The sequence below is a fragment of the Opisthocomus hoazin genome, chromosome 4 (assembly GCF_030867145.1).
Source record: "Opisthocomus hoazin isolate bOpiHoa1 chromosome 4, bOpiHoa1.hap1, whole genome shotgun sequence".
NCBI classification, from domain to species: domain Eukaryota; kingdom Metazoa; phylum Chordata; class Aves; order Opisthocomiformes; family Opisthocomidae; genus Opisthocomus; species Opisthocomus hoazin.
The window spans coordinates 66,964,893-66,989,107 of record NC_134417.1 but is presented as its reverse complement, the minus strand read 5'-3'; the positions used below and the strand labels follow the sequence as shown (position 1 = coordinate 66,989,107).

Below are 24,215 nucleotides of genomic sequence, written 5' to 3'. Positions count from 1 at the left end.
TCCCACCATGTCTCTGTAATTGCAGTGAGATCATGGCACACAATTCTGATCTTTATAGCTAGCTGCATGGCCATGCTCGTATGTGAAGAGTCTTTCTTGAACAGTGACATACCAATCAAAACAAAATGCAATTTGTTATCCGAGAGTCTGTGATAATATTCTCTAACATAGGCGCTGTGTAAATAAGGATGTAGATTGAAAATTTTTTTAAGTAAGTGGTTAGTAAGTTTGAATATCTTTGAGGTCAGTGACCAAGGGTGAACCCCTATTAAGGTCCAAACTGTCTCTGATTGAGCAGCCAAAATTGCCAGTAGTTCCTACAAAGCTTGGCTGTTCTGAACCTGAGGTGGTGTCAAAGGAATGTGAAATTACTTAAAATAATTTTGCATTAGATTCTGTGTTAAAGCTGGGTATTGTCTGCTTGAGTGTCTATGCTCTCTACTTACAACACATTTAAGGAGAACATTAGTGTGATATATTTTCTCTCTCATCATGGAAAACTTGAGATTTCTTGTGTGCTTCTTCTATCGGCGTCAGTGAGTTGTCTCATTTCCTTACTTTCTACTAAAGTGTAGTATGGAGATCATTTGTACTATCTGCCATGAAATAATACCAATGTTTTCTTGGGTACACTGTGTAAAATATATATTACGGGTCAGAAGTGGCCATTTTGTTTGCAAAACTTCTGTTAGAAAAAAAAGATTTAATAATATTTATGGCTCTGGTTATGTAGGCATGGTAGTGGTAGTGGATAGTTTCCTAAATATCTTTTCATAATTAGATGTGAATTAGTCTCTTTACAGTTGCTTCGATTGTTTCAGAGATTGTTCAGTGTTTGCTCGTGTCCCTTTTTTTGCTTGGGTACGTGAATTGTGAAACTCTATCAGACGCGTATCTGGTACATGCAAAGCTCTTCAACTCCTCCGCATGCTTAGGCGAAATTCACAAAGGAAAGAAAATGTTTGAATTTCTGCTTTATGTTCTTCTTCAGTGACACTTGAAGTTCTGTTCATGGATTTTTATCTGCAAAAGTCAAGCAGCTCTGTCAGTGTTCTCAGAGCTTCACGTCTACAAAATCACACTGATAGAAAGGCACCGCCGCGAGGCTGGGCCTCAGATCTGGCGAGCTGTCTGATGTTTGGAATGGAACGGGGAACGTCCTGGTCGGTTGCAGTGCTGTTAGTCCTTCTGCAGGGAACCACCTGCAGGACTCCTCCCCGCCAGCAGCGGTGGAACAGTTGTTCCCTCATCTTCTGCTGTGGGAAACGGCCTCGGGAAGGGAGCTCCCCGTAGCTGCCGTGGATCCCCGCTCCTGACATGCCCCGTCTCCTCTCCTTTCTCCCTGCTGCATGTTGGCGTGGCCGTGGGGCACCCAGGACCCCTCTTCCCTCCTCCTGGGGTGCCCCTGTCCGCAGGCAGCGACAGCCTCAGCCAAGGCCATGCAATGCGCCGGGACGGGCTGGTCACCGGCACTGGGAAACCCCCTCGCTCCTGCTCCCGGCCTCTAGCATACATATTTATCAAAACGCTGTTTTTCGGCATGTTTTAGACGATTTGTTGTTTGCCTGTCAATATTAATGTGCTGGTTATTTAAACTTTATTGAGGCAAACACTTTGAGCTGCTGCCTACCCCTGGTGCAAATCAGATTAACTAGAGATGGATTGACACCTGTGGACACTTGGAGTAGCGGGTAGTACCCATGCTTCGGCCTCATTAAAGCTGATGAATTAAGTTCGTGAACCTGCATACCTCATGTCTTTAAGTCACTGCTGTCTGCATTCTGTGCGCATAGTAACGAGTTTTCAGGATTGCACCGTACATCCCCAGGCCATTTTCTGGATATTTATGCAATTACTTTAATGAACTTTGCTTGGGAGTTGCTATGTGATTAACAGCCATTACCTTCTCGGATTGCCAATTTTACAAATTACCCGGGGATGTCACGCCCTGCGATGAAGTTTGCCTACCCACCGCCTAAAGCCGGGACATCTTCGCGGCGCTCTCCCGGCTGGCAGGCGGCGAAGTTGTGCTGCTGGGGGCTGCGCTCCGAGGGCGATCCGCTGTGCCCGCCAGCACAGCCGGTAACGCTCCCGGAGCGGTGTAGCGGTTCGCCCGGGCTCGTTACCGGCGCGTTACTCTCCCGCGCAGGCTGCGAGGGGGGAATGCGCCGGGCCGCGGGCTGCAGCGAGCGCTCGGCGCGCCCGGGGCTCCGCCCGCCCCGCGGGGCTCCTGCAGCGGGCGGCCGCGGGGCTTTCCCCGCCGGCGGGACCCGGGACCGTGCTCCCTCCCACGCGGGGGCGGGCAGGCGGCGCTGCTCGGAAGCGGGCGGGCGGCGAACCGGCCCGGTGCTCGGGGGTCTGGCCGGACACCCAGCGCGCCCGCGGAGGAGCAGGGGGGCGGGGGGAGCCGGCGGGGCTCGGCGGCGGAGCGGCGCGGGAAAGCCCGCCGCCCGGGCCCGGCCTCCGCCGCTCGGCGGTAACCGCCCGGGGCCGGGCTGCAGCGGGAGCGCGGCTCGCCGCCGCCCCCGCCCCCCGCGGAGCGAACCACTGCGGCTCGCCGAGGAGGTGAGGCACCTGTCACCCGCCGGCGGGCGGCCCCGCGGCGGGCCGCGGCGGGGCGGGCGACGGGCGTGAGCGCGGTTGCGGCGGGGCGCGGCGGCTCTTCTCCCCCCGCGCTGCCGCCGCGGGTGCGCGCGCGGAGCCGTGTCGGTGCCCCGGCCGCCGCCGTTTGCCGCCGCCTGCAATGGCGCGGAGGCGCCGCGGCGGTTGCTGCCTCCCGGCAGGCGGGCGGCGGCAGCGGCCGTTCTCCACAGAGGCGCGGAGCCGCCGCGGGCCGGAGGAGGAGCGGGCGCGGCGCTGAGGCGGGAGGCCGGGAGAGCCCGCCGCGGCGCTTGGCTCGGTAAGGCGGCGTGCGCGCTCGGCGGGAGCGGCGCCGGGCTCGGCGGGGGAGCAGCCCTGTCACTGGGCTTTTGTTTCCCGGGGCCCGGCCGCGCGGGGGCGGCGGGCGGCTGCCCGGGCTCTGCCCCGCCGCAAGGTGCTGCCGCCCGGGCACCGCGGCTCCGGCACGGCCCGGCGCGGCGCGGCCGCAGGGGCTCCGGCGCTGTCCGCTCGGGTTGAGTTTATTGCCTCCCGCCGGACCGGCGGGGCTCGCCGTGTGCCGGTGGCGATCGGCGCCCCCCGCTCCGGCAGGGCCGGCGGGACCGGAGCGCGGCGGCGGGGCTCCCCGCCCCGGTGCGAGCGCCGTGTGCTGCAGCGAGGAGGAACGGCCGGGGAGGGAGAGGCGTTTGGCTCCCGGTGCTGCCCTCGGCCGGGCCGGGGCCGGGGGGCTCCGCCGCTCCGGCACGGCGGCCCCTGCCAGCCCCCGGGCCGGGGGTGGGAACGGGTCCGGCCCCTGGCGCCGTCTCTCCGGCTCCTCCGGAGGCGCCTCCGGGTGCTGAAACCGCTGCCCTTGGCGAGGGGCAACTTTCTGTGGCCGGGTTTCGCTTTCCGCACCGGCTCAGCTGGGGCTGTTGGCTTCCCCTCGGGCGCGGCGGTGCTCGTCCCTCGGGCCGCCGGCCGATCTCCGTTCGCGGTTGCGACGGTCGGTGGCGTTTCTGCCGTTACGCTGCTCTGAGAGAGCAAGGGTCGGCTTGCAGTGCCTCAGGGAGGCAGACCCATCACCTCTGCATTAATTGCGTTGCAGTTGGATGTAACTAACTCACAGGCTTGATTTGGGGATTTCTTCTTTTTAATAATATTTTTAGAAAAGCTCAGCAACACGGCAGTAGTGTTATTTTAATTGTCGTATTGCCTTTTCTTTGCCTGCACGTTTGTGGGGTGATATGGTGCTTTGGGAACGGTAAGACGCGATCATCCGTTCTTTCATTATGAAATGATATTACAGATATTGCAAATTACGCACCAATCAATTAGGAAAAGTTTGTAATGACAAGTTTTCATGTGTCTGTGGAGTTTTAGGTTGTATGTTTGGTTTTTTTTTACTATTCTTTTGTAAACATGTCAAATAAGACTAAATGGAAATTGTGGCTTAGACTGAAAGAAGTACGAGTACCTGATGTGATTCAGAAACCCCTCCTTTCTGTTGCAGGTTAAATCGGCCGTTGTTCTTGAGAGCCCTCGGTTGTGTTGGTTTGTCAGAACTGACCACGTGTGTTTAGATATTTACCGCCACGTCTTCTGCCGAGTATGGCCCTGCTGAAGGGCAGTGCCCCCTGAGGAAAGCACTCCTCGGGCAGGATCTCGGCCGTGGCAGACTGCTGAGAGCGGTACCGCAGAAACTATGTAAGCTGAGTTTGCGCCTCTGGAGTAAACATGATGAAAACGGAGTCTTCAGGAGAAAGGTCGACCCTCCGAAGTGCCTCTCCTCACAGGAACGCTTACAGAACTGAGTTCCAGGCGCTGAAAAGCACCTTTGACAAACCGAAATCAGATGGAGACCAAAAAGCGAAAGAGGAAGGAGAGGCCTCACAGAGCAGGGGAAGGAAATATGGCTCAAATGTCAATAGGATTAAGAACTTATTTATGCAGATGGGCATGGAGCCCACTGAAAGTGCTGGAGTTACCCCTAAAACCAGGGGGAAGGGTGGCCCTCCGTCACCTCAGAGACGAGTTAGGCCCAAAGAATTCGTAGAAAAAGCGGATGGTTCAATCGTGAAATTGGAATCATCCGTCTCAGAAAGAATTAGTAGATTTGATACTATCCACGATGGTCCTTCCTATTCCAAGTTTACTGAAACTCGGAAGATGTTTGAGCGAAACGCTCGCGAAACGGGACGTTCCAATCGCCATTCCCCGAAGAAGGAGAAAGTCGTTTCCAGTGAGCTTGCGGATGAGTGGTGTGGGTCGAAGTCTCACAGAGGCAGCACTGATTCGCTGGACAGTCTTAGCCCAAGGACAGAGACCGTCTCTCCAACCGTGAGTCAGCTCAGCGCGGTTTTTGAGAACACTGACTCACACAACGTAATCGTTGTAGAAAAGTCGGAAAACAGTGAGGAGTACTCTGTAACTGGTCACTATCCACTAAACCTCTCATCTACTGTCACAGATATCTCCTCCCCGGTTGCAAACCTTGAGGGTTTCAGTCCTCTGAAAGATGCCAGCACGTGGTCTCCCCCAGCCAAGCAGAGTGCAGGCGTGATGTCTGCTGAGAACTCTCAGCAGAACAGCACGCCGTCAGCATCGAGACAGAAGGTGTCCACAGGCACTTTGGCAGGTTCGAAAACAACTGAAGAAATAAAGAAGAGTACGGAGGCAAGTGCCGATTCTGTTGAGAGCTCTGCAGTGAGTCAACAGGATTTGGTCAGCGTGCTTGACAGGGAGAGATCTGTGGATAGCTGTGCTGGGAGTAAGTCAAAAACGGAGACAGAAGTTTTGTTGCAACGGAAGGAACAGTCAGAGCACGCAGAGGGTATCTTTGATAGACCCGAAGCTGCAGACGTACCAAGAAATGTAGCTGCAGGTGGTGATTTTGCTGCAGATGCTGTTTCAGATGCTACCGAGCCCCACTATGATGAGGCAAGTGAAAAAGAAGTGCATGAAGATGTCAATAATTTTCAGAGTTCCCATGTGTATATGCACTCTGACTACAATGTGTATCGGGTACGATCGAGGTATAATTCTGACTGGGGAGAGACAGGTACGGAACAGGATGATCAGGATGACAGTGATGAAAATAACTGTTACGAACCTGATATGGAATATTCCGAAATTAATGGATTGCCAGATGAGGATGAAATCCCAGCCAACAGAAAAATACAGTTTAGCCGTGCTCCAATTAAGGTAAACTTTCTTACGTTCTTTTTCTGCGGTTTGGTTTGTTTTCAAATGCGGCCTTATTTGAGGTAGATTTTGACAGCTGATCTCGGGTCTGAAAAGATTGCAGAGGATCTTTCAATACACGTTTTTATTACAGTCAGCCAGCGAGCATAACCTTAAGTGAAGCAAGGAAGCTGAGCTCTGATGAGCTTTTTTTTTGTGTCATTTCCTAGACTACTTGATGGCTGACTAAGCTAGCAGAAATTGAGAATGACAGCTGGGTTTGTGAAGTTTGAGAATTTTAGCATGCATGTTTTGACTTATATGACTGAACTGTAATCACACGGTGAAATGTAGAAGTGGGTATTTGGTGGCCTTTGTGCTGCTTGGTTTTTTTTCATTTGAAATCACAGCTTCTTTAGATCGAATGGCTTTTCTTCAGCTCTCATCAGATGTTCTGTAAAGTTCCTGTATTTAAACACATTGTCATGAAGTACAATGGGATTCTGCCTCACTTGTAGAGGGCTGCTAATATTCTGCGTCTGAATTAGTATCTTCTTTTCTAGTAGTATCATCACTTTTTTTAAACTTTAAAAAATTAGTATATGTGTATCTAGTATATCTCAGTGCTACAGAAAGGCAGATGTCAGTTGATTGAAATACCTAATGAAGGGTGGGCTTCTTGCAGAGCTTTTTTGTTATAAGTATCTTGGGATTACAGCTATGAATGTTGTTTCAAGTACTTTCAGTTCGGGAAGGAATAACTAGTCGTGTTTTGTTGTACCAGCTTTTCACTGCCGAGTCTCTGGGTTAGGTATAAAAGTATCGTACTTCCAGCTTGGTTTTAGTGCATGTGGTCTCAAAGGGACAATTCAAAAACACAGTCATTTTTCAAGAAGTGGCTCTTGAAGCAGCCATATATTGTGGACTACTTGCAATGTAAACATTTTAAAATTAAAGTTATGTAATTGAAATTGACTGTATTTTCATTGTGGGAGTAGTAATGAAAATTACTAAATCAGCAAACAGAAGTTTCACTATCAAACTTGAAGTAACGTGATTTACAAAATCTGCATTTACACCACCTGTGGTTTAAGTTACGGTGAAATGTATGTAGGCATTAGGAAATCTTTGTCTGAAGCAACCAGGTTTTCACGTCTGTTTATTGGAGAGTGGAGGAAGGGGAACGGCCTCGTGTTCTTCACGCTTCGAAAAGACCATTTTTTACTGTGCAACAAAGTATTCCAAGCCGAGATAATGGATTTTTAAAATTTTGTTTTGTTAGTATTTTATTCAGGCTTGCATCATGGACCAAAAATTTTAACAGTGTTTGTGTTCCCTCTAGATTATTCGCGTAATTAAACTAGCTGTTTTTTTTTTTTTTTAATTTTTTTTGATGATGAAGTAAACTTATTAAAAAGGATTATGGAAGTTGTCCCTCCACTGCCTTACCCCTCAGGCTGTACTAACAGACATGATGATGTTCTCTGTTCTGAAAGATCTACCAGTTATTTGCAGAGGTTTGTTTTATCATATTTATTATGGTTCCAACAGATAAGAATCCAGAAAGTGACTCCACTGTTTTTATTTTTGAGATGGTTGGATTTTTTTCTGCTGTTTCTGTTTTGAAAGAGCTAACAGTGACATACTTACTTCAGTATATTGCTATCGTCTGTCTGAATCATGCTGTCACGCCAAGTCCTATGAGAGTATTCTCTCAATTATTTAGTTACGAAATTTTTCTTTTCTTCTCAAGGTTTTCATCCTATGTTAATTTCAGATTACTTATTATCAAGTAATAATAACAGTCTGTCAGGAAAATGCTCTAAAAGTCATTTATGTAAATAATAAAAGAGTACATTTGTCATGGTTTTAAGCATAAAGCACTCTTAGCAAGCTTATCCAAAGCAGAAGAATTGTTGCTTTAATTACTTCAGCATCTTTATTGTAGGTAGGAAGAAAACAGAATAAAAGCTGCATTGAGAGCGAGCAGTGTAGGAGGGCCTGTGAGGCTTGGGAGATCCCCTGCTTTCTGTCCTGGGTGCCTCCAGCATGGGCACTGTGTTAGTCGTGTGGGGAGGCAGAAGCGAGACCACGTGGAAGGCTCACACGGGGAGGAAGTAGTGCAACGACAGTTGTGGAAAATCAAAAGCTGCTTCTTGAGCCTTCCTCCCTTTTCTCCGCAGCGTTCCATAATTCCCTCTGCACTCTCAGGCAGCGTCAGCCCGGGCGGGCTGCCCGTGGCATCGGGTCAGTGCCTGGCCACGCCACTGCAGGCAGGGACCCAGGGAGGGTCCCCGGTGGGTCCTCGGAGGCCAGTCTCCAGGCTCCTGTGCTGTGAGTTCGGCATGCTGCTGGGGGGTCGTGAGCCGGCAGTGGCAGGTGGTTTCTGCCCAGAATGTAGGTGCTGGGCACAGGGGGACCTGTGTTCTGCTGCCTCGCACAGAGCTAGCGGACGGATTTACCCAATTACTCCCCTCACCCCTTCATTATGTGGACATGGCGTGTGCTAGCTGAGTAGACAGCAATAATTAAAGAGTTTTTCTGTTCTAGACAATTTTGTGTGTTAGTGAGAGTAACATTAATACTTTCCTGAATGTCACCTCATGCATAGTGTAACTGAGAAGAAAATACAAAGCAATGTAGGAGTATTTTCTGAACTGTTTGAAACCAAATTTATCTTTATTAAAATGAACCAATTTGTACTTAACTACTATGCTAGATAGCAGTGTTAAAAGTCCAACCCTAACTGAAGATATTTAATGCCAATTTCACAGTGTCGTACCTCCACTCTCCTCCTACAGGTGAGCTCTGAAATAATTAACAAAATTGGCATTTGAATGTGTAACCTATGAAATGAGTGGGTAGTTACTGCCATAAAGTTGTTAACTTGAAGGTCTCAACAGGTTTAGATAAACGTCTTTGAACTATTTTTCCAAGGGACTTTTCAGGTAGGCATGCAAGAAGTAAATGAGAAGAGTCCTGCGACTGAAGAGCAAAGAGATTCGGCTACCACCAAGGGGAATCCCTTCTGTCCCTTTAGGGGAAATGCTTTGGACTATGAGAAGTAATGAAGTATAGGCAGAAGGATGAATAGATAAAATCTGACTGATAAAGATTGAATTCTGCTTATCTCCTGTGTTACCGGAAATCGGCAAAATAATTAATTCTCTAAAGCTAAAGTTTGGAGTTTTAGAAAGCGGGCGTTCCCTATTGTAGCGCTGGGCGCACAGGGGTAGCTCCGCCCAAATGTGTGTGCCGGGAAGACACAATTACTAGGTATTTATGCTGTGTTAACATACATATTTGTTACATTTCCAAGAAATGCTTATTATATTCATGGTTTTTCCAAGAACTCATTAGCATATGTTAATGTCGTTCGTGCATGTCTATTGGCGCCTCTGGGTGGTCATCGGGGGTCTTCAGATGAAGGCTCGTACTCTTCATCATGGTATCCGCTGGTTGACCTTTGTTTCTATGCAAACTCAGTTCCAAGATCACCTATACCATGTCCTGCAAGGTTGCTTCGTTCCAGTCTGATGGTCGTCTTGCAGCCTCCTGATCTCCATGGTTCTGTGCATCTGCTCTCCCAAGGCTGAGCTGTCTAAGTGGGATTATTCAGGAGTTTCTTATCTTACAACCTTCCCAATTATTTACAAAGAACCAAGACTTGCTTTGGTTTTAATTAATCTGTTGTGCAGATTAATTAAAACCTAAAAAATTAATTGTGTTGTTCAGACGACTTAGTGATAACTTTTGTCTACATGCGTTATATCTGCTACATTTGCTGCATTCACAGGTATCACCCAAGCAGCAAAAAAAAGCAGTTATTGAGAAACTCACTATAAAGAGAGAGACTCGAGTCAGCGGATATAGGAAATTCTGCTGTGTTACAGACTGTAATTTTGCCATCACAGATCCTGTGCTCCGTGGGCCATTTACTCCACTGTAGGATTATGGGATATGTTTGCTGATCTCATCTCTGTTGAAAATTAGTCCCTGTAGGAGTAGGTGGTTGCCTAGGGGTCATGACCAACTTGGAGAGTTTCTAGGTATTTGGAGTGCGGTGTCGCTGATGCGAGCAGCTGTGCGTGTCTGTGGGAGCTTAGGTCAGCTTTGCACTGTTCGATTGAAAAATAGCCTAAAAGGGACTAAGAGTTGGTGCTGGTAGTGGGACGTGAGTGTGTATGGTACTAAACAGGGTACGTGCACATCAATATACCAGTTGGTATGGGGGGTTATATAGTGATACAGGGGCCTTCATCAGCACTGGCTGGTTCTTCTGTTGAGGTGCTGTGTTTCTGCTCAGGGATAGAACTGAAACTCGCCAATGCAAGTGTAAGAGGTGAAAAAGTTAAGTAAATGTGATGAGGAAAAAAATACCCTGGTTTTGCCAGGGATACTCTTCTACACAAAAAAGCAGAAGCCCTGTGATTTATTGGCCTTTCATTGAGTTTTTCAGGGTTTTCTGAGGGTTGGGTTATATGCCACTTTCCAGACACTGAGGGCTAATTGGAGAAGGTTTGCCAGTAGCGCAAGATTCATTAGCTCACGGCTTTCCATACTTCAGCAAATGGAAATGTATTGATTGTCCAAATCTTAGTCCTTTTTGAGCCACGCTTCCTCTGTCCTAGATAGAATTAGGACGGAAGAGTAATGTTCACCTCTGCTCCTCTCTCCAAGTCCAGAATGTCTGATATCTTGATAGCTCACGGCTGCGTCTTCAGTTAGTGCCCTGCTTCTGGCACCAGGTACGTGTTAAACTGTTTAAAGCTGTTAGCAGCAATTGGTATCTCCTGCTGAGCCTCCTTTTGCAGCCTGTGGCTCCACTGACTTGGCCCTGCCCGGCGAAGGGGTTGGAGAGGGTTGGGCAGCGTGTGATCGGACCGTATGGCAGACAGCAGGTAACTGGTGGGGCAGGGAGGGGCTGCTGTGGTTTTCAGGGTTCCATAAAGCTTGCTTAGGGTGCAGTGGTGATGAAGGGAACTCCCTGCGGACCTCTGAGTCTTGGGGTAGGTGGGAGAGAGGGTAGCAGGAATGGGAATGATACAGCAAATGGCTCTTCCATGCTTCGGCTAATTCCATACAAAGGGATTATGATCCCCAGTGCCCGTGCCTTGTATGTTCTTCCTCTCTTTTGTCGTGCAGCATGACTGAATCTTATACCCTACACTGTTTCATTTTTCCAGATTGTGTTTTGTTCAAATGGTCTTCAGGAATCAGAATTTGTGTTTCTGTGTCTCTCTTTTAGTGTGATCCTTTGAAGAGGTTTTACAAGAAGTGCTGTGACTATAGTTTAGTATGAGATATAAATGACATTTGTATTTAACAGCTGTTTTGAAATTTCTTGTGAAAAATATTGTGATTTTTTTATTATCAAAAATCAGGTAAAGGAGCAAGTCTTTCCTTTAGTTATTCCTCATTTCTCTCACTAAAATGTATTTGGGAATGTAAATATTGGTGAAGAAACAATCTGACACAATCTGACACTGTAATTACTTTGGAAATGTTTACTCCAGAATACTATTATCCTTTGTCTGGCAAGCATCAAAATAAAGTCTGCTGGAAACATTTTAAAGTTTTAGTGTTGAAGAAGAAAGTATTTCTTTGCGTGATTAAATGTTTAGTATGCTATTTACCTGTTGTTGAAATGTTGATGAACTATTTGGGATCATAGAAGTCGTAAGGGAAGGTTACCCATCCACAAGCACCATACAGGCCCTGGCTCCAAACTTGCCATCGCTTCTATTCATGTCTTACTTAAGTGAATATGGAGTTGGATTTAGATGACCTCCATACCTCCCTTCCAACTTCAGTGAGACTACGATTCTATAAATAAAACAGTCCCAGCGGGTGTTAGGACACTTGCTGAAAGCAGATGTGGAAGACAGGACTTGCAGAAAGATCCTGAGGCTATATTAGACTTTAAATGATTACAGAATCTGAGAAATTAATCTACTTTTGAATGGGTTAATTAAGAAACCTTACAGATAAAGATGTGTAGCTTCCTTCTGAAATCACTGAAATAATATTTTTCCTTTCCTTAAATTTGTTTCTCTACTCAAGCTCCTGTGTCCCTGCTTTGTTTGTAACATTGGGGGTAGATAGTAGTTTTGGCTAAAGCATGAAGCTGGGTATTAAGTAGGCTTAGGCTCTGCCTCCTGTAATGTCAAGTAAATCACTGAACCTTTATGCTGGTATTTGAATTCTGTAAAATGGGCAGCAAGTTGGTAGCTAATTCCATTAATCTCTGCTTCTGAAGTAGTTTAACATACTGAGCTGTTGCTTGGGTAGCTTGAAGTGTGTGCATTCTGTTGCTTAAAATGACCTTATACTTTTTTGAGGTTTTGTGAAGTATGGGAAATTCTACAGACTTAAGTAGTAATAAAATGTGTTGTACTGAGGATTGTGATGCTAACTTTGATTATTTGTAGAAGTTAATTATGTAAAACCAGGTTCTTTGTTCTGGTGGTAGGATAGAGCGTTTCTGGGACCTGGTCTTTTATTTCAGTTATATTTGTTATGGAAGATCTTGTTACGAAAGGCAGAACCTTTTATATATACTTGTTGGGGAAAGGAACAAGAAGTAAATGTTAGGGATTCAGAGGCTGGATGCTCTTAGATAAAGAACATTCCAGAACAAGTTGCTATTTTGATTATTAAAACAAATGTGTGTTCTACGTGGTTATCTCATATATGAAGTGTATTATTATGTATAGTGTTTTATTTCACTGGATGAGGCTTTCACACACAGTAATTTCATATGCAAAAGAGATTTCTTGTGTTAAATATACATGGAATTATTGGAATAGATGGAATAAAGTTATTTGCCTGTCACAGTATGCTGTGGAGACTTTAACTCTTGTGTAGGTCATAATTTCACTACTAATTCTAGGGACCTGCTATTCCTGGGTGTTACGTCCACACACAGTTACTGAACTACGAAGAAATAATGTTGCTTTGAACTGGATTTTGTAAGCATTGAGGACATTCTAGAAGAGCTGTCTGTAGAAATAGAGTTTGGTTGAATAACTGGCATCAGAGGTTTAGATTGAAAGGGGTTTCCAGTTAAAGGTTTTGAATTTCAAAAATGCAGACTGAGAAACTGTAGGGAAATGGTTTGAAATTAGTTGAACCAAAGAACTGAGGGAGCTAATGGTGGGGTTCTTGGAACCTCTTTGATTCAGAATTAGAAGAAGTGCGTAGGATTTGCATCCCAAGAAAAGGTAGAATACATGAGCAGAACAATTGCAGACCTAATCGGAAGGAAAGCCAGCCAAAGAGAATATGAGAATCTAGCCAAGAACTTGAAAGGAGTGGCAAAAGTGGTTGTTCAAAAAATGAAGACTGTCATAGAGTTCAGAAGTCCTAAGGTGGGAATAAGGTGTTTCCAGAAGTCAAGCTGAGTTTGACCTTGTAAAGGAAAATAATCCAAGTAGTAAAAAGCTATTTATCCAGTAAAAATGAAACAAGAAAGGAAGTTGGGCATTACGGAGTAAGCGTGAGGTTATGATCAGAGCTATCATCCCCAGTTTATATTAATATTTTGCCTTCATTTTTGGAGCAGTTGGTCATATTGAACATGGAATTGGGATTAAGAGTGAAATAGATGTATAGAGGTGGAAACTCTCACGGTGGAAATTCTTACAGTGAAATGAAGATGGAACCTGGAAGTTCCTAGTGCTCAGGTTTGTAGGGGACTGGGTGAAAGAAGCAGTATTTTAGAAAGTCTTGTAGCAAACATTTCAAAACAAACAGAACACTATCAAAAGAGAGATGGTATTTAACTGCAGAAGAGCAATTGCAGCAGCTGTTCTTCAGAAAGTAGAGAAGAGGTGATTCTGGCAGCTTGAAAATTGTTAAGCTTTTTTTTTCTCTGTAGCAAAGCAATAGAAAAAGACTTTTTTAAAAGAATCAAAGGCAGGGAGGCAAATGGAAAAGTGGAATACATGTAAATGGATTTATGAGAGGTAGCATATGTCAGACTAAATTAGTATCTGCCTCTAAGATGGAAGACCTTGTTAAAAATTTCAGTAGTTCTGTCTCAGAAAGTTGGAGCACGCTAAGACACTTGCTTCTGACGGAACGCGGGGAAGCCTTATCATTGCTTAGGGTTACAGTAAAACATGGGTGACTGGGAGGACTTTAGTGGGGATGGAATTGATGATACAGAAGAAGTTCCACAGTAAACTAGTGACTTATTTGTAGGGAATGACAGCTAAGGAGGAAGCCACTCTGTGACTCGCACGCGCAGAGTGACAGCAGTAACCCACGGTGCGGTGCTGCTGGGAGGAAGGGAAATGGCATTCTAGATACATCAAGCAAAATATTTTGGTAACGGTAGGGAGTCATGAGTGTCATTTTATAACTGGCGAAGGAGACTTCATCTGGAATGTGTCTGGTGGATCCTGCTTAAGGTGGGTGAGTTTGCATGAAGAGCTGCAGCAACTTGCTGTTCTTATTTGTCTTTTTTTGGTTAATTCTATCATAAAACAGGGGTTTTAGTAAATTTATCTTGCTCAGAGAGGGATGACAAAGCTTGAAAAAGAGCTTAATTACATCTCTGGTATGTTCGTAAAGAAAAAGCACCTGAAGGCTGAAGGGCAGCGTTCCACTTTTAGGGTGGAATTGGACATTTTCCAACTAAGATTAGAACTGTAATAGAATCCACTCTTTTCCTGTGTTCCTAGTAGACTACTGTATTGTCTAACAGTGTCTATTAATTCTGTTAAGGGTTGGAATTTCCTTCAGCACTGCTGAACTCACAGACCACAAAGAATCTATTAACAAAAGTACCTGACATTCTTGTAGTTAAATGGTATGAAGCGACAGCTGTTATTCTGTGGTGTGCTTTTTTATATAGGAAGTATTCTAGTGAGAGCAGAAACTAATTTTACTCACTTGAGTTGATTCAAGAGACCCGTCAGATCACTTGGATATTTCCATATGATAAAGTCGGTGGAAGGCGTGAACGCAGAATTTACCTCTAAGACCTATTTGCCTTGCGTTATTGCATGTACAGCTGCACTTCTTAGTCTATGCACATCTCTAACTTTTTATGTTCCTCTCTGCAGTTTCATCTGCCTTAGTATTCAGTGTGTAGTCTCAAAGGCATAGGAAGATGGTTCACATTGAAAGGATATATTTTAATATTCAGACTATGTTGCACGTAGACCTAGGGCCTTTTATTTGATAAAATACCTGTATTTCAAATTTACTATCCACATTATTTGTTAAAAGCAATAAGCTATAAAGGCTTTTAAAAGTTGCGCTACCAAACTCTCCAGTCTAATCCATCTAGATCATGTCTTTTCTGATAAAAAAATTCCCAAGGTTTTATCCAGCTTGTAATCGTCTTTACATCTCTATAAGCTTGCAGTCGTCTTTAAGATGGACTCTGACGTTTAGATACTGACATATTTAGATTCAGTAGGTATGTAGATTCTGACATATTTCAATATTTACTTGTTAGCTGTGCTTTCTTAGAAGCCCGAACGTACCTGTTCATTAGTGTTGACTTGGGTGATTGTCCAGTAGATTTTTATTGTGTGTGGTCTGCTTAAACAGAATATTCAGAATATTTTAATACTGTATTTTTTCACAAGGGCAAAACGGAGAGAACTCGTGGATCTAGAGATTTAGAGCACTCTTGAAAAAGCTGGTAATTTAGAAGTGTGACAGAGTGCACTAATGCAAACAAGAATGTTTCAGTATGGTGTTTGGGAGCATGAGATTACCAAATCACATAGCTCTGTATTCCTCTTTGCTCAGCCTTTTTCCCTGCAGTAGTTCCTCAGTTTTATCTCCCCTCTATTAATCTGCTGAGCTGACTAAGAACTGACACTGTGATGTTTTGCACATTTCTTTCATGTTGATATTTAAGATGGGGGGAGGGAAATACCATTAGAAAGAGAAGGTTTTTTCTTTTTTTTTTTTTTCTTTTCCCCATTCTCTCTGTATGGCCAGTAAAGCAATTTCCAACCTTAACAGCTGTAGATCCAAAATAACTACGAAGACTTACTGTGGTTTACTACAAGTGCAGGATGCAGTCATTACCAGTAAGTCTTGACCATTAAAAAGGGAAAATTATGCTTGACCAACCTCATAATCTTCTACAATGAAATGGCTGGCTTGGTAGATGAGGGGAGAGCAGTGGATCTTGTCTACGTTCACTTCAGTAAGGCTTTTGACATAATGTCCTCATGGAGAGGCTGATGAAGGCAGGGCTGGATGAGCAGACAGGGAGGTGGATTGAAAACTGGCTGAACAGGGAAGTGGGCAGATAGGAACCTCACGAAGTTCAACAGTCCTGCACCTAGGGAGGAAAGCCTCATGCACCAGTACATGCTGGGGGTGCTGGGGGTCACCCAGCTGGAAATCAGCTTTACAGAAGAGGATCTGCGGTCCTGGTGGACACCAAGGTGCACTTGAGCCAGCAATGTGCCCTTGCTGCAAGGAAGGCTGATGGCATCCTGGGCTGCATTAGGAGGAGTGTTGCCAGGCAGGTCAATGGAGGTGATCCTTCCCCTCTGCTCAGCACTGGTGAGGCCGTGCTTGGAGCACTGGATCCTGTTCTGGTTTCCCCAGTACAAGAGACTGGAGAGAGTCTAGTGAAGGCCCAGGAAGATGAAGAAGGGTCTGGAGCATCTCTCCTATGAGGAGAGGCTGAGGGAGCTAGGACTGTTTAGCCTAAAGAAGAGAAGGCTCGGGGGGGAATCTTATTAATGTATATAAATACCTGAAAAGAGGGCATGAAGACGACGGAGCCAGGCTTTGTTAATGATGCCCAGTGACAGCACCAGAGGCAGTGAGCGCAAACTGAAACACAGGAGGTTCCCTCCGAACCTCAGGAAACACTTTTACCTGTGAGGGTGACTGAGCACTACCACGGGTTGCCCAGAGAGGTTTTGGAGACTCCATCCTTGGAGATACTCAGAAGCTGCCTGGACATGGTCCTGGGCAACTGGGTCTAGGTGGCCCTGCTTGAGCAGGGTGGTTGGACCAGATGACCTCCGTAGGTCCCTTCCAACTTCAACCATCCTGTGCTTCTGTGGCTTAATATAAATCAGAAAAAAAATATTTTCCTGATAGTGAACTTTGGCAAAGGAAGCAGCTAAATTGCAACCAAGAGAAATTATTTTAATTTTATTATTTGTAAAATATACTAAGTGATCTCTCATATTCTTTGTCGAATTATAAGAGTGCATGGGTTTGCGGATCCAAAGGTGGTGCAGCAGCTCCAGTAGATTCTCCCTGATTGTAATAGTTAATGTTGTTTTTGAATATTTTGACAAGAACTCTTGTATACAGCTGGAATTTTTAACTGTAATTACAGATAGTTTAGTTTAAGGATTGATAATGTTTTTTTAATCTTTCCTGTTAACGAGAACCTAGACCCACTACTGTCAATCAAAATGGCTATCTAAGAAAGGATTCTAAGGGTTTTTTGACATTCTTTGTTGTATTATAGCATGAGAAGATTGACCTAACCTTATGAGTTAACATTTAACAATGCAGAAAAGTATTGGGGAAATGTTTAAACAAATATTATTAGTTAAATATTGATGATTAAGAGGAGAAATATTAAAACCAGCCTATACAAAAAATAAAACTGTTGAGGGGTGGTGTTCATTTGCAGCAGAGACAAAGCCCACTAGCATTTTGCATAGAGCAGTAGCTGAAGTCTCTATGGCTGTTGCTGTCCTGCGGCTGAGTAAGCCCTGGCTGGAATGGGAACGTGAGCTGAGCGCTCCATTGAGGCCGAATACTCAAAAGCTCTGGTCAGACTGGTAAATAATTCCACACCGTGCTGTACACCTTCAGCGCTATCTACTCACTTTGTAAAATGTACCGAGCTGCTAACATTGCCTGGTTTATCTGTGAAATCCATCTGATAATGACGGAGGGAGGCATTTTGCTGATTTCATAAAACTCAAGATCTCCCAGAAGAGAGGCCGGTGTGTATGGCTGAAGATGACCAGCAGTGTTTTATGAAACACGAGGGAGATGAGCGGGAAGTTCTTTGAGTAGCACTTTGAACAAAGGGATTAAAACTGAAAGGTATTGAGTAATATGAAGTAAATTGTTCTTCACTCCTTTGGCTTAAAAGTGGATCTGTTAGAGCAAATGTCTTGTGCCCATTTATGTTATTTTATTTTTCTAGTCCAGAGGGTTGCTTATGTCTCTAAGCCCTGGAGAACCCCTGTAGTTAATCCATGCCATTAAGAACTGCACATTTCTGAGCTTTGGAAAGCTGGATTTAGCTTCCAGCAGCACGGCGATGAGAACCACGGAGGCTTGGCCGGCAGGGCGGTGGGGTTCTCTGTCCCTGGCCGGGCGGCGGGGTGGGAGTACGGGCTGAGCCGGAGCCTCGCCAGCAGCCTGCACCCGCTGCCCTGGCTGGGTCCTGCCCAGCTCTCGTACACCAACGCAGCTGGTGCAGGCAGCGCTGCCCGTGCAGCATTCAGGGCTCAAAGAAGCCATTGGGGCACGTTTGTGGCCTTTTTTTGAGAGCTAACGCCTGCCACTGCTTCAGGAGTCCCGCAGTGTAGCAGTGGCCGAAATACGCAGTTGAACCCTTTCTTCACCATTTTGCCTCAACTGACTTCTGAATGTTATCTGAGCGTTGTAATCTGCCTCATAGGTTTGGTGTTTTTTTTTAATGTAGTTTCTGGTTGTCTCCTATTGTTTTTTTTTTCCACACTGTATTGATTCTGGACACTTCCCAGGCTGCAGTTAGTTTTTTTTGATGGCTTGGGACATAGTTTCCTTTTTTATCCTCAGATTCCTTGTTTTGTAGAGCTTTTGTAGAGCTACATACTTAACATTAAAAAATAGAAAAGAAAAAAAACCCAACTTCTTTTTCAATTGCCAGTTTATGAATTTTTGTCACTGTTTTATGTACAGTGTATTCATCAGTTGAAAGACTGAAGAATTTACTCTGGTGCTTTTTTCCCACTGAGATTGTTTTGTTACAGCATTATCCGTGGTTTTTGTTTATGGTGTTTTATTGTTTGTAATAAGTAAATAATGTGTGAAATGTATAGCTTCATGTCCATAGAGGCTCTGTAAATGCTGTTCATGCTCTGGTTGTTCTCTCCACAGATCATTCTGTCTGTCCTTACTCTTTGCTTTTGATAGCTTGCTTCTTTCTTGTGTGAGGCAACAAAATCTAGATGTGCCATATGTTCCACCACAGTTTTCCTTAAAGCTGTGGCTGACACCTGAGAGGAGAGGAAGCGTCTTCTTTGGGCTGCGTTGCGTGGAGTATCTGCTTCACCTGGCCAGCTTATAAGCGGATCTGCTGCCACCCCTTTTGAGAAGGTGTACACCTAGAAAAGTAAGAATTAAAAGAACAAACTTACTTGGGTATGCAGATACTTGACTAATAAAATATTGTAGTAATTCATCAAAAGGCTTTGAAAGAGAAATTTTCGTCTTAACAACTCTGTAATTTATTCTTATATGATAAACATAATACTCCCAAGGGTGTGGGGCTTGCTTTAGCTGCAAGAATTTTTGCAGTGCAGGGTAAGCCTGCCAGGAGAGTGTAGTGAAAAATGTCTGTTAAGGGTAAGCATACCGTGACTTCTCTCTGGCGTAAGGTATTTTTTGTTCTCTTTTAAACAAGAGTGGTACTATAATCATGAAATACTAGATCAAATTCTTTGTCTTTTATTAGCACTGGAATTCCAAGATACAACATCATGTGGTGACTTGCTGAATAATAGTTGTCTTTTAATGAGTGACTTGGATTACTTTACTCTGAAAATGAAGGTCAAAGTTTTATCTTTTGTCTTACTATCTGGAAAAAACCACCAGCAGTAGAAGAAAAGGAGGACTGGCTCTCATCCTTCTTGCAGACCTCAGATTTGATTAAGTTCCTGAAGTGAAAAAAATGCTATTGTAGAATAAATTACATTTAAAATATCTTACTTTGAATCAACTGCTTCTGCTAATATCCATGTCCATGTATTTGGTGCAGACATCAGTGTTAACGATCAGAAATAAGATATTTTTGGGACTCTGTCATTGTGCAGCCCTTTGTCCTGCTACTGTTAAGGACTTTTATCAGTAAATTAGCTTAGTAGTACTGATAGCAGATTTCCAGGAGTTACACCAGCAGCTCTGATTCAGTTCACTGAGCTTGCATGCGAGAATTCCTCATGGCACATGATGGTGTCAGACACGGTGATGTGAACTATACCGTGCTATACTGTGCAAACGGTACGGTACAAGATTGGCAGATGACCGTGCTGGAAACCATAATTATAACACCAGTGAGTCATGTGTTGTCTTCTGCACCATTTAGTTAGCACATAGGGAACAGAAAATAAAGTATCAGGGTGTGCTGATAAGAGGGCAGCTGGACAGACGTAATGATGGCCATGACCTAAGAAGCTAAGGAGAGCTGCAGATCTGACAGGCAGTGCTTCCTTTTCTCACGGGTGTGTTGCGGCAAGTAAGCTCAAAAGAAGCAAACGTGAATGGGAGAGTTTGGAACGTACGAAACTTGAGAGTGGTGTAATACAGCCAAATAAGGTGGCACTTCATTTTAAAAAGCTTGTCAAATTGAGATGACTTACGGAAGTTCTTCTTCAAGATGGAAGCGTAGTTATGCCTGTTGAAAGCGAAGTGGGAATCTCTGCATGAATTGCCGGTGTACTTGCCACCGGTGCTACAAGCCTACCAATGAGGTTGTAGGGTATTTTTTGGCTAAGATCATAACAACATCCATGTCATGGAATAGAGGGTTTTCAACTGGGATTTTTTGCAGTGTTATCACAGCACTGTTGAAGTTTAATGTGGACGTGTCTGCAGAACTGCTTCAGTGACTTAGCAATATTTGACATATTTTACAGTCTCATCGTACTGATGCACTGATCTGCACTATAAGACACTTAATTTCCCATCATGGTTAAGGAGAAACGTATAGCTTTGTCTACAGTTTGCTATAAGGGAAAGACTCAACAGCTAATCGCCTAGAAGAGAGTGAACCAAAAAAAATGAAGCTACAGCGAACTGTCTATGATTGAAAAAACAAAATCTGAGAATTGTGGGGAGTACTGGCCTTCACTCTTTGCTCTGGCTTTGCTCTGGCTGTTCTACCAAAGCAGCCAGCCCTGGGAATTGCACTCTGTTCTGCAACTGTGCTGAACGTGTAGTTTGCTGTCTAATTATACTAAGTACCGGTGGGACGATCCCTTCATCCAGTTGCAAGAATTGTGCCAGAAAATGTCTAGTTCAGGTAGATCTTGTAATGAAACCATGAACTGATGCTTTGCTGGAAACAATTTGAATATCTGGTCATATTCAAACAAATGCAAAGCTACTTTGATAAGAAAGCAAATGACTTAAAGTTCTTAACTTTCAGTACTTTTGATGTGTAACTAAAAAAAAAATCCTACAATTTTGGGTGACAGTTTATAACAAATGGCATCAGCATAATGCAAGAGAGTGTAGTGCCTTCAGCTGAAAGCAGTTCTTGAGTTTAATTACTAGTCAGGGAGTCTCCTTTGTGTGATCACATCACCACTCTACAAGCTGATCAAGGAGATGCTCAGAAAACCTTTGCTACCAATTAACGGTGTTTATTCCTTACTGATCTTGGAGTGCGTGTACATTACCTCATGAAGGCTGGCAGCTTTTTCAGATGTGTTGCAAATCTATAATGACATTTTATGAAACACTTTGGCTTTGTCCATGCGGTTAATAAAAGAGCTTGGAGAAAGGATAACCATGTTTGGAACATGTGCGTGGGAAGGGGACTCGGGCCTCCCTCCATCGTTTCCTAGGAGAGCATCTACCTGAACATTACGCTGTAGGTTACATTGTGTGTTCTTCCACTTTCTCTATTGAACGTGGGACCAAAAGAACCATATATGCAGAAAGAATTTGCAGGTCTTGGCACTGGAAAAAACACAAGGGCAAATACAATTGTGTAGTTTAATATTTAGACTGTTCCCCTTTGGCACTGAGGGCAGCTTTGGGATCTGAGATGTGCTGAAAGACTCATTAAAATGAAATAGATAAGGAAATTTCATAAGGTGAAATAGATTGAAAAAGAGATTCTTAGACTTAAAGGGAATTGAATTTTAACTCCTATGTAGCGGATGGGTGTTATAACCCCTTGACCTTTCTATGAAGTGCACCACTGTCATCTCTTCCTCTCCTGGATAGGCTTTCATGAGGAGAGTTAGGCCTTTCCCAGTTTTTTGGTCAAATGCGACAGTCGCCTGCCTTCAGGAGGCAGTTGTAGGCTTTGAGCCCTGAGCAGAGGGAGGTGTCTCTTTGCAGCCCTTCTTGAGGCTGTAAGCTGGAAGAAGTCAGAGAGACTGCAGTACTCAGTAAATTGATTCTTGACTCTAGTCAGGGCCTTGGTTGATGTTTGTGCTTACTTTCTGGAGCACCACCCCTAACACAACTTCATTTCCCGTCAGATTTTGTGGGGGTTTTAAGTGCTCAACTCCAGATTTCTAGTTTAGTCAGTACATCAGTTTTGTGTTTTCTCTGACCAACTGATAAGACCATAAATACTTTACTGGATTGTAGTCCCTAGTTGGTGATAATGAATAGTATTTGTTTCTCAGACCAGACTCCTGTTCTGGGTGCTTTTCCATCCTCTTTTCTTCAGTCGCGGTATCGGTTGAAACCTGACTTTTTTTTTTTGTCTCTTTCCCATTATGCTATTTGAAATTGGTGGCTGGGAGGTGTCAAAGATGTAACATTTAACTTCACTAAAGCAATTTGAATATGGAGCATAATCCCAAAGGGGAGAAAAAAAGATAAATAAAACATCAATGAATAAAGAAGTTAGAATATTTTTAAAACCAGGATAACCAGGATAGGCTCGCTTATTCATGTCTTGAAGCTGTCTTGGCTTTGGTACACCATCAGGGCCTTATCGAGGTACTCACTTTGTGGCTAGAATGTGTCTTTGTCTGCATAAGGAATATAAATAAGCCCAAAAGATAACACAGTAGGGAGAGAAACAGTTAAAGGAAGATGAAATAATGCTCAGTTATGCAACTAGGATTAGTGGAAGAGGGACGAGTAGAACTTCAAATTTGAACAGAAAATAAAAATTGTAAAATTTAGACAGCTACTTTTGGGGAATCTTATGATGCTGATGAATTGATGTTATAATATTATTGTTCAGAACAAAAATAGTGTTTGTCGCTTACAGTGCGTGCTCACTGACCTACAGGTAAATGAGGTACAGGTGAAATCTGGGGAAAGAGCCGTGAGCTGCAGCTACCCTTGCTGGAGCACTTGTCTCCTGCCTGCATCGCTGCTCTGTCCTTCACCATTTTGATTTGAGAGAACTGTGTCATCCTCAACATCTCCAAAACGCACCTCCCTCATTGTTGTAGCTCTTTACTAGCTGTGAAACCAGGTTTCAGAAATTATAAAAAGATGGGTGATGTGCTGTGGGCAGAATTGTACCTCACGTGTAACTCTGGCTGACAAGAGTGGGTTTGTTGTCAGTGATATCTTCAGCAGAACTGAAACTGAAATTAATACAGAGGAAGTAAAAGAAAGCGGCTTCAGCCTGTGTTTTGAGTACCTAGTGGTTTTATGATAGTGCTGACTTTCTTCTCTGCAGCAGTCCAATGTGACTTGATACTTGTTTGAAAATACTGTCATGGATGCAATTACATGCTTGGCCAACAGAAGTCGGAAACAAATTACGGTTCCCAGAATCTGTACTCCTTTCCTTTGTGTAAAGGTATCAAGAGATTTAAGAGCAGGGGGACTGTCACAGGGATTATGTGTACATATTGCTGCAGGCAGCAGTATAAACTAGGTGTACCTCAATTAAAATTAAACAAGAGGGGTTGGTACCAAAGGCAATCTAGTTGTAGCTGTTTGGTGCTCAATAAAAGATTAATTTACTTTGCAATGGAGTCATATACTTTCTCTTACTTTGTGTTACATAAAATAAGCCAAGGAAATTCTCCTTACTGAACCTGCCTGTCCAAATGCTCATTGCTGATGGATGGTTACAGCATTTGCTAATAATTATATATTCCTCACAAGAGACTGTGAACTTATTTGATGCTTTCACAGGATTTTGTTTGTGGTAATTCAAGGATGTAGTTTAGAAGGCTTACAGTTTGAAGACAAAATTCCTTTCATGGTTGAATTGAGTATCTGGGATCCTGCATGCAACAAAATAAATGTGTCGTCTTCTACGTGTACCAGAGGATGCCAGCACAGACTTTTAGTAAGCTTTTTTTTTCAGAATGCAACATTTGAAGTATCAGAGATTTTTTTTCTTGCGGTTGGAGGGGGTGGCTGGTTCTTCTTTGTGTCATTCTATAGAGGCAGCTGTATGTTGTTTTATGTCTTTTACAGATGGTGGCCTTTTTTTATTTTTCTTGGGGTGGTTTAAAGCATGTTTATGACTAAAGGTGATGGGAAGCTTGGTGCAGAAATGTTAAGCTAACAAAATTATTCCA

General features: G+C 44.2%; 1 protein-coding gene across 5 annotated transcripts in view; it reads left to right on the top strand.

The window, feature by feature from the left end:
• Positions 1-2,489: 2,489 nt before the first annotated feature.
• PPP1R9A (protein phosphatase 1 regulatory subunit 9A) overlaps positions 2,490-24,215 on the top strand; it is a 158,058-nt gene continuing 136,332 nt past the window's right edge. For 2 of the 5 annotated variants that reach the window (XM_075419317.1, XM_075419315.1), the window contains exons 1-2: positions 2,758-2,899; positions 4,088-5,778. In XM_075419317.1, the coding sequence (XP_075275432.1) occupies positions 4,312-5,778 (1,467 nt within the window). In that variant the 5' untranslated portion in view covers positions 2,758-2,899; positions 4,088-4,311. Of the gene's footprint in view, positions 2,566-2,757; positions 2,900-4,087; positions 5,779-24,215 lie in introns of those variants that run through there. The other 3 variants (XM_075419319.1, XM_075419318.1, XM_075419316.1) reach the window with 2 other exon arrangements.